Source organism: Cebus imitator, unplaced genomic scaffold (genome assembly GCF_001604975.1).
Source record: "Cebus imitator isolate Cc_AM_T3 unplaced genomic scaffold, Cebus_imitator-1.0 Scaffold1, whole genome shotgun sequence".
In the NCBI taxonomy this organism is placed as follows: domain Eukaryota; kingdom Metazoa; phylum Chordata; class Mammalia; order Primates; family Cebidae; genus Cebus; species Cebus imitator.
In genome coordinates, this window is record NW_016107316.1 from 7,292,807 (window position 1) to 7,303,215 (window position 10,409).

Sequence of the window (10,409 nt, forward strand, 5' to 3'; positions counted from 1 at the left end):
TTCCCACACTGTAGCCTCAAACTCTTAGACTCAAGAAATTCTCTCTCCCACCTCAGACTCCCAAGTAGCTGAGACTATAGGCACGTGCCACTGTGCCAGGCAGGCCTGTCTTTTTAATACTGATCATATTTACAGGTTGAACAAACTTAGTTAGGGATAAATTATACTAAGTAAAATAATTTTTAATTTTATTTTCAGGATTGTTACATGTTCCTCATTCAGCAAATGTTATATACCTTCTATATGTGAAGTCTTAGGCTTGGGGTCAGGGCTTCAACAATGAGAATTAATGTTCCTTTCACAGAATTAAGTGTGAAAGTGTGGGGATAGTGTGGAGGGGAGAGAAACAAAACAAATACGATAAATGCCTTGAGCATACCATGTAACCAGGGCATCTGCTTAGTGTAAGAAACTCAGGGACCTCTTTGTAAAAGTGTTTTGGGAAGAATGTAAAATGCTAGTATGAATTGATTTTTGTGCTATGATTATGTATAAAAATGAACATACTTATAGACAAACTGGAGGGGAAGATGAATAATAAAATCAGTTTATTGATTAAGATGGTAAAGTCGTGGCTACTCATTTGGTATTCAGTATAAACGCACCTTTTCCTTCTTAAAACCCAGCTGGAGTCGTGATCTTTGAATGAAGCTAAGCTAGCTGTCCCAACCCAGTCCTTTGCCCCTCCTCCAATACACTGTCTGTACATGCCTTTCCTTGTTCCTTACATACTGTCAAGTTTTAGTTTTCCTTACTTTTTAATTTTTTTCATTTTTATTTCCTTTTAAAGCTATACTTGCTTAAAATTTCTTGCTTTAAATACGCAAAGCTCTTTCTAACTCAGTTTTACATTCCTTAGAGCGGGGGTGGTTCTTTTATATTCTTCAACCCTAGAGTGTTTTTCATACAAGCATAGATTTTCATGTATATGTGTGTTTGCCTTCTGCTAAGTTTATAGGGATAAATATATCTGATTATGAATGTGGATAAAAGTAAAAGTATTGTTGGAGAAAAAAATGATAGTTTAGGACAGTAGTCCAAACCTATGAACTTGAGGACCTTATTTAAAAACACAAAATGTATTGATTCCCTCCCCTCCATATACTGAATCAGAATTTCTTTTTTAAGAGAAGAAAAGCAGCTCCTCCAGGTGATTCTTTTTGGTTTTGGTTTTATTTTTGAGATGAGGTCTCACTCTGTCATCTAGACTGGATTAGATGGTGCTTCATAGCTCATTGCAGCCTTGAACTCTTGGGCTCAAGCAATCCTCCCATCTCAGCCTCCAGAGTAGCCAAGACTGCAAGCAAGTGCCACAGTGCTTGGCTAATTTTTTTTTATTTTTTTGTAGAGACATGGTCTTGCCGTGTTCTGTAGGCTGGTCTTGAACTTGTGGTCTCAAGCAATCCTTGTGTCTCAGCCTCCCAAAGTGCTGGATTATAGGTGTGAGCTACTGCATCTGGCCTTTACTCTCCTGATGCTGTCCTTTGGAAGTCTTAATTTTGATGAAATCCAGTTGATCTATATTTCTCTTTTGTCATGGTGTTTTGGTGTTGTAGTTAAGGTAGGCTATGCCTAACCCAAGGTCATGAAAATTTTATTTTGTGTTGTCTTCTGAGTTTTATGATTTTGGGTTCTCCATTTAGGTCTGTGATACATTTAGAGTTAATTTCTGTGTATGGCATGAGGAAGGGTTTTAACTTCAGTCTTTTGCATGTGCATATCCATGTGTCCTAGTGCCAGTTGTTGAAATGAGAAACGTTCAAACACCAAAGGGTACTATGAAAAGTAAGTCTTCTTGTGCTCCATTCCCCAATTTTTAGTTATCCCTTCTGGAGGCAACGTTTTAAATGGATTTTTGTATAGTCTTTCAGGGCATTTTATATACATACAAGTATATATGTCTAAAAACACAGATTGAAACCAGGTTTTAAAGGACCTTGAATTGTCCTAATATAGAAGAATATGTAGATGAGGATTAATGTTTTTGGTGTAAAAAGCTTGCACATTCTCTTTCGTGATTTACCACACATCAGCAATGGATACAACTACGGGGATTTAACTGCTTCGTTTCCCACCTGTTCCGGACTTTGTTCTCAATTACTTTCTCAGCCTTAATTCTCACCTAAAATAAATGGATACAGATCAGTGTAAAGCAGACTTTAATCTTTTTTTTTTCTACATTATCATTTTGATACTTATTTCAGGGAGCTTCTGATAATTGGAGGTGTTGCAGCCCGGGATCAGCTCTCTGTTTTGGAAAATGGAGTAAGTCGTACTTTTAATTTTTAAAACATAGTATCATGGGCTGTCATTTTGGCAATACAGCTGTTTCATTTCAAGAAAATTTAAGTGAGGCTGAAATTAGTGCCAGGTCAGAAGAGTATGTTTGTTCAAAGAAATCTTGCAAATGCTTGGCACATAGTGATTCTTAATACATTGGACAGATTTTATCTTCACATTTCAGACAATATTTTCTAGGTTGAACTTGCTTGTAACTATCAATACAGATAAAACAATAGCTTCAAAATGTCTGCTTTATTTTTCATGGGATAGTAAGTGCCTCGTATTGGATCAAGTTAAAAGTCCATTCAGCACAATGTTTTGTTTATTTGAGTGGTGAGATAACGAAGTAATGAAAGTAGAGAAATAACTTTGCTAATAGAAACCTATATTTTTAGTGTAGGGTGGAGAAAACCGGTAAAAAAGAATGGAAATTATGTGGATTTTTTTGTTTTTGAGACAAAGTCTCTGTTGCCAGGCTAGAGTGCAGTGGTGCGATCTCAGCTCACTGCCACCTCTGACTCCCTGGCTAAAGCAATTCTCCTGCCTCAGCCTTCTAAGTAGCTGAGACTACAGACATGCACCACCATGCCCAGCTAATTTTTGTGTTTTTAGTAGAGATGGGATTTTACCATGTTGGCTAGGATGGTCTCGATCTTCTGACCTCATGATCCGCCTGCTTTGGCTTCCCAAATGTTGGGATTACAGGCATGAGCCACTGCACCTGACCAGAAGTGTTGTTTTTAAATGCCTGTCAGTTAAAGAGTAGAAGTTTTGAATTGTCTAATTTACTGAATGATTTTATGTAATACCTTGTTTGTGCTCACCTGAATACATCGTATACACACTTTATTTATTTATTTATTTATTTATGGAGATGGAGTCTTATTCTGTTGCCTAGACTGTAGTGCAGTGGTGCGATCTTGGCTCACTGCAACCTCTACCTCCTGGGTTTAAGCAATTCTCCTGCCTCAGCCTCCTGTGTAGCTGGGACTACAGGCGCACACTGCCACATCCAGCTAATTTTTTTCTTTTTTGTATTTTAGTATGGACAGGGTTTCACCATTTTGCCCAGTCTGGCCTTGAACTCCTGAACTCAGGCAATCCACCCTCCTTGGCCTCCCAAAGTGCTAGGATTACAGGTGGGAGCCACTGCGCCTGGTCCATATACACACTTTAAAAATACCCAATCTTGGCCAGTGCAGCGGCTCATGCCTGTAATCTCAGCACTTTGGGAAGCTGAGGTGGCTGGATCACAGGGCCAGGAGTTCGAGACTAGCCTGATCAATATGGTGAAACCCCATCTCTATTAAAAATACAAAAATTCGCTGGGTGTGGTGTTACACACCTGTAATCCTAGCTACTCAAGAGGCTGAGGCAGGAAGAATCGCTTGATCCCAGGAGATGGAGATTGCAGTAAGCTGAGTTTGCACCAATACATTCCAACCTGGAAACAGAGGGAGACTACATCTCAAAAAAAAAAAGAAAAACCCTAATCTTTATTGACTGCTTTCTAGAAAAGGTTTAGGCACTGTGCTAAAATAACATGTTTTTAGTTCTTACAATAATCCTCTGAGATGTTAGTCTTCCCCATTTTTACAGATTAGAAAGAGGTTTTATACCAAATATTAAGTAACTTGCCTAAGATGGTACAATTCATAGGTAGAACTTTACTCTGAAACCCATGTTTCTAATCACTATACCTGTGGGCTTGACTACAAGATATGTGTGAGAGAATGCAGAATGTTGTCAGTTGTTTGCACTGGCACAGAGGCTCACTACTCTCTTTTATATATGTTTGAAACTTTTTATTTAGTATTCTAAACTTCAGTTTTCTCACTGAATAGGAATAATTATAGTAGTATTTACCTTAGTGGTAACATGAAATAAAATGTGTGCTTATAAAACATTCACAGAGTGCCTGTTCACTATAAGCACTTGACAAATAGTAATTATTACTGTTTTCCTAGACAGTCTGATCACCATGACTGTTAATAATAACCAAATTTATTGAGCATCTAGGACACTCTGCATCTAGTGCCTTATACATCTTATCTCTTAATTCTCACAGCCATCTTGAAAAGGTGAAGGTATTTCTCCAACTCGAAAATGGGGAATTCGAATCTAGAGGAGATTAAATAAGTTAAGGTCACAGAGCTGAGTAATGGTGGAACTGGGACCTGAGTTCTGGGTTTTCCATTAAGTTCCAGTAAATTCATCCGATTTTTGCTTGGAAAATACAAATTTTATACATTAGAATGTATATCAGTTAAGGATGTCAGAATCAATTTTGGTCAAAATACCAAAGTCTTCACATTAATTTGAAACCAAGTATAAGTTTAGCATACGGCATTATCTGTAACTCCTTTTTTAAAAATAAGTTTAGAGTTGACTGACTACTTCAAAATGCATGTTTTTATTAAAAAAGAGACAGTTATTGGTTGCTGTTTTAAGGTAATTACAGTATTTCTTTAGTTTTCATTAAGTGCTTGTTTTGCTATTTTTCAGGTAGATATAGTTGTAGGTACTCCAGGAAGATTGGATGACTTGGTGTCAACTGGAAAGCTGAACTTATCTCAAGTTAGATTCCTGGTCCTGGATGAAGCTGTATGTTGAAATATAATCATGCTTTTTAAAAAGTGTACTTATATTTTTTAAGATAAAATATATAAAACGAAGAAGAAATATAATTCAGTCATGATCTTACTACCTAGAGATAATCATTGTTATCAGTTTGGTGTATTTTAATATACTCTTTTATGTATTATTTTATGTAGTTGAAATCAAAATATGAGGAATCTGGGAAAAAATGCAAAAATGTAATATCATAAGTATTTCCTGTAATTGTTGCTAAATAATTTATAAATATTGTTTATGTTTAGTGGGCTGGCTATTATATGGCTACTTCATGGTATATTTAGTTACTCTTATTATTATGTATATAGGTAGGTTTGATTTTTTTCTCCAAATAACCAGCTTTGTTTGTACATACATTTTTTACATATTATAAATTTGTTCCTTATGTCAGAGATACAAAATGTAGACCATCTGGAAAGACATAAATGTGTTTGAGGCTCTTAGACATACTTCCAAATCATTTTCAAGTTGGGTTAACTAGTTCCTCAGCATTAAGGGTTTTTAACTGTTATACAAAAAGTCTGTTGAAGGATATATGTTAGAAGCTATTGACTGGAATTTTCATTCTAGATTATTAGATTATGGTTTTAGATTGTTTATTGTCATCTTTTCATATTTTAGTCACAAAGAACTTAAATTTATAATTTATCTTTAAATATCCAACAAAATGATTTTGAAAATATAGGGCTATGTATATGTATGAATTTTCTTATATTTTGTTTGATTTAGAAAAAAAGATTTTGATAGTGATCGAAACTTATTTTTTTTCTATACTGATTAAAAACTTAATTTATTCTTTGCTTCTCATGCAGGATGGTCTTCTTTCTCAAGGTTATTCTGATTTTATAAATAGGATGCACAATCAGATTCCTCAGGTTACCTCTGACGGAAAAAGACTTCAGGTATAAAATTACCAATGCATCCTAAAATACATATAAACAATTGTTATGTATTAATGTTACAGGACCCTAGTGGGGGTTGTTTTTATGGCTAGAAACCTCTGTGGCTAGTGGTGCCTTTGCCTGAGTTTTGCTCTGGCCCACTGGTCTCATTCTGCCCACTTGGCCTGGCAAGGGTGAGCCAGGTACAGAGTATTGAGGGGTGTATGAGCAAATGTGGGGTCTGGCCACTGCACACAGCCAGGCACACTGGCTGCATCAGGGTGGGTAGCTGGCATGGGCTCCATCTGTCTGTGAGGCTGTGGCTAAACCAAGTGCACTGCAAGCAGCTTCCCTGGCTGGAGCCATTCTCTCATTATTCATAGCATGGTGAACAAGGGGCATGTTTCAGCCCTGTTTGAGTTACTGCACTTTTGGCTTCACCATTCAGTGGGTCCCAAGTTCTCATCCAGGAAGAATGAGAGACACAGAAAAGTGGAGGGTGAACAAGTCAAAGAGGAGCTTTATTGAGTAATAAAACAGCTCAGAGGAGATCCATAGTGGGTAGCTCCTTTCCACAGCCAGGGTGTCCTGATGAGAGTTCAGCTCCTAGCAGAGAGGGGATCCTGGAGTGGGAAGCTCCTCTCTGCAGATAGGTCATCCCATTGAGCATTCAGCTTTCAGCAGAGAGGAGCCCTAGAGTGGGTAGCTCCTCTCTGCAGGCAGGTCATTTCATCGTTTCTGCAGCTCTCAGCAGAAAGGGTAGCTCCTCTTGGCAGCTGGTGGTCCTGTCATGTCCCCATTGTCTCTCCATCCTCTGCTCAAGTCTGGCTGAGTCTAGTGTTTTTATGGGCCTCAAAGGGGGAGGAAATGAGTGCTGATTAGCACATGGGCAAGCCCAGGGAAAAGCACCACAAGTTTTCCCTCCGGTCTGTGGGACTGGTGGCCTGATCCCCAGGCTTCAGTACTTCCCCAGTTTAAAGGTGGGGCCCCACTGGGAACTAGCCCCTTTCCTCCCAGGAGCCTGTCTGCCTCCTGCCGCTGTTCATGGTGCCCAGACTGTTCTTGCAAGGGCCACTTGCAGGCCAGCACTGGGCCATCCTCAGCCTGCCTTAGCCTTCCTCCATGTTTGTTGGCACCCAGTCTTGAGGGGTCCAAGGTGGCAATGGGCTGGTTTATCAGTGGTGCCTCAAGTGTGTGCACACCCAGCTGGGTTGTGACAGGCCCAAGCTCAGTCTTAACTTTGTTCTGTGATCAGAGTGGCTGGTGACAGTAGGGAGAGGCCAGGCAGTGGGAGCAGACATCTCTGAACCTGTTGGGGGAAAGAAGGGCCTTTTAGGGCCCCCTCGAGAATGCAGAGATGCCTGGGTCTGCAACCACAACTTGGGTGCCTGCAGCCATGCTTGGGACGCTGGGGATCCTGCCTACTCCTGGCTCCCACCAACTCTGTGGAGTATGGCACCACTCTGGGCCCAGCTCCATCTTGGGGCTCCTCTCTGTCTGCCCCTCTGTGCCCAGCTGCACTGCTCCCTCTCTGGTAGGCAACTTGGCCTGGCCCCATTGAGGTGGCTCCCAGCGTGGCAGGAGCTGGGGTCCTCCCAGGGGTGGACTCTGGGGACTGTCTGCCTCCTCTCCACACTCTTCCCGCAGTGGCAGCAGGTGGGAACACAATACGGGGCCAAGGTCCGGAGTGGTTGATACTCTGGTCCTGGGAATGGGTCCTGCCCAGCTTTGCGAGGGTTGGGGTGGCGCAGTCATGGGGTGGCACAGTCAGATGCCTTGGGGATACAGGGCACAGGGGACCTACCACCACCACTGCAGCTCCCACAGCCACTCTTGCTGCCACCGCTCGTGCCTCCCCATGCAGCTAGCCTGATGGCAGCAGCTGCTCCAGATTGCCTGCCGCTGCCATCATTAATGCTAATGAGCGGAGTCAAAGGTTTGTTTTTTTTTTTTTGGTGCCTTCTCATTAAGTTTACTACCATGTAAAATGTTTTCTTTTTGTTACTGGTCGAAATAATATACTCAAAGGTAACAGACTCAAAAGCTGCTTTTAGAAATAGAAGGAAATTTGAGGAAATTACTTGGGTGTTGTAGAAAACTATAAGTGACAATTCTTAGTTATTATGTCCTGTAGAACATTTAAGGTTTGTATTCCAGATTATTAGTACTGCTTCCTGTTTGAAGGAAACAACTCGGCTATTGAAAAATTGTTTTCTTCTCTAGTTATATCCTAAAATACTGCTATTATCTTTATCCTTCTTTCTTAGGAAGCATTTAAGAAGGATGGGCTTTTGAGTGAAGAGGATAAATAGTAACATAGGATTTTTGGTTTTCAAAAACGACATCATTTTACTTAGTTTTTATAGGAACTTGAGGAAGAGATGGCATGATTTCTGTGTGACAGTGAAGGGACTGAACCTTAGAGAGATTAACCTGCTCAGAGTCATACCTCTAGTTGTCGCTACTTAGAGTCAAGCGTTGAATTTATCTTTGGAGTCCAGGTTACCATACTTTGTGTTTCACATCAGTATTTGTGATTTAGTAATTATTATTGTAAAAGTTCATCTCAGTTTGGGGTTTCCTCTTAGGTGATTGTTTGCTCTGCCACTTTGCATTCTTTTGATGTGAAGAAACTGTCTGAGAAGATAATGCATTTTCCTACATGGGTTGACTTAAAAGGAGAAGACTCTGTTCCAGACACTGTACACCATGTTGTTGTCCCAGTAAATCCCAAAACTGACAGACTCTGGGAAAGGCTTGGAAAGAACCACATTAGAGTAAGTGGTTTATAATAATAACACTTATGTAGAACAAAGCAATTTGCAAACTAGCTTAGCCTTGGGTTCTTAGTGATGCTTAAAGCAATCAGTTATTGTGTTAAAGAAAAGTCCAATACATTGTAGACTCTTAGACCTTTAAAAAGCACTGAATAAATGATGGACTCCATCTTTTATTTTCCTCTCTTCATAATAATACTTTTGTGATCAGCTTCCTTGATATAATTTTTATAAGTAAATAACATACATGTACATCTAATTTCAGATACAATGATTTCTGTTTTTAGTAGTATTTTAGTAGGAGCCCTCATTTGTGTTCTCTTGATATACCTTGTTCTAAAAATCCATTTTATGTGGTCATCTTTTCATTTTCTTCACTGTGATTAGATTTACCTTTATATAGTAAGGTTATGTTTATTTGAAATATATAATATTGTAAAAACTGCATTTTCATTATTATTATTACATTTAAAAGTGATTGTCTTAGACCTATAGTTAATGAAGGGTTTTCTGAATCTGAAGAATGATTTTGCCTACAGATTATATTATAAAGACATGTATATGAAATGCAGTCTAAAGAGAAATACAGTTCTCCCTTTTCAAAAATGGCATCTGTTCTGAATCATTATTTAACCTCTCCTCTATCCCATTTTTATTTCTTGCTTTTGATAGACTGATGATGTACATGCAAAAGATAACACAAGACCTGGTGCTAATAGTCCAGGTAAGTTCAAAGAATCAAACTTGTTGAAAGATTTTGAAAATGAAATTTATATACCTATTCTCATGAAGGATGTGAAATGAACTGCAAAATTAGAACAGGAAATTTGAAAATATAAGCAACAAAAATAATAGAAATGGGGAAAAAGCTGATACTAGTCAATTTAGAGGAATAGGAATCATTGAATTTATTCATTTATTTTTGTTTTTATTTATTTATTTTTTGAGACAGAGTCTCACTCTTGTCACCCAGGCTGGAGTGCAATGGCACTATCTTGGCTCACTGAAACCTTTGCCACTCGGGTTCAAGGAATTCTCCTGCCTCAGACTCCCAAGTAGCTGGGATTACAGGCACCTGCCACCACGCCCAGCTAATTTTTTTTTTTCTACTTTTAGAAGAGATGGAGTTTCACCATGTTGGCCAGGCTGGTCTCGAACTCCTGACCTCAGGTGATGCTCTCACCTTGACCTCCCAAAGTGTTGGGATTATGGACATGAGCCACTGTGCCTGGCCTTAATTATTGAATTTAGATGTTAGACTCCTGGCATCTAAATCAGAAAATTTTTGTTTTTTTGAGACAGGGTCTCAACTCTGTCACCCAGACTAGAATGCAGTGGTGCAATCTTGGCTCACCACAACCTCTCCCTCTCAGCTCAAGTGATTCTCCTGCCTCGGCCTCCCAGTTAGCTAGGATTAGGCACGCTCCACTACCACCCAGCTAACTTTTGTATTTTTAGTAGAGATGAGGTTTCACCCATGTTGGCCAGGCTGCTCTTGAACTCCTGATCTCAAATGATCCACCCACCTTCGCCTCCCAAAGTGCTGAGATTACAGGCTTGTGGCACTGCGCATGGCCACAGATATTTTTAATTATAGAATTCTCATTGATCAGAGGAAACCAGCAAATTTTTCTAGCGAGACTATTGTATATTGACCCTGAATTCCAGAAGAAATATCATCTAAGTTCCTCCTATCAGGGATATTGCATAATAAAGAAGAATTTATTTAGCTACAGCTTTTTGTTGACTTTTATTGTGTGGTAACATATACATAACATAAAACCTAGCATTTTAACTGTTAGTGTACAGTTCATTGGCATTAAGTACATTCATA

The 10,409-nt window shown here is 39.3% G+C and overlaps 1 protein-coding gene across 1 annotated transcript in view; it reads left to right on the forward strand.

Annotated features, from left to right (window-relative positions):
• The window catches only part of DDX1 (DEAD-box helicase 1), a 37,386-nt gene that overhangs the window by 17,680 nt on the left and 9,297 nt on the right, over window positions 1–10,409 (forward strand). Inside the window, exons 14-18 of the mRNA XM_017526075.2 lie at window positions 2,205–2,265; window positions 4,789–4,887; window positions 5,730–5,819; window positions 8,387–8,575; window positions 9,248–9,299. Of these exons, the coding sequence (XP_017381564.1) occupies window positions 2,205–2,265; window positions 4,789–4,887; window positions 5,730–5,819; window positions 8,387–8,575; window positions 9,248–9,299 (491 nt within the window). The remainder of the gene's footprint in view (window positions 1–2,204; window positions 2,266–4,788; window positions 4,888–5,729; window positions 5,820–8,386; window positions 8,576–9,247; window positions 9,300–10,409) is intronic.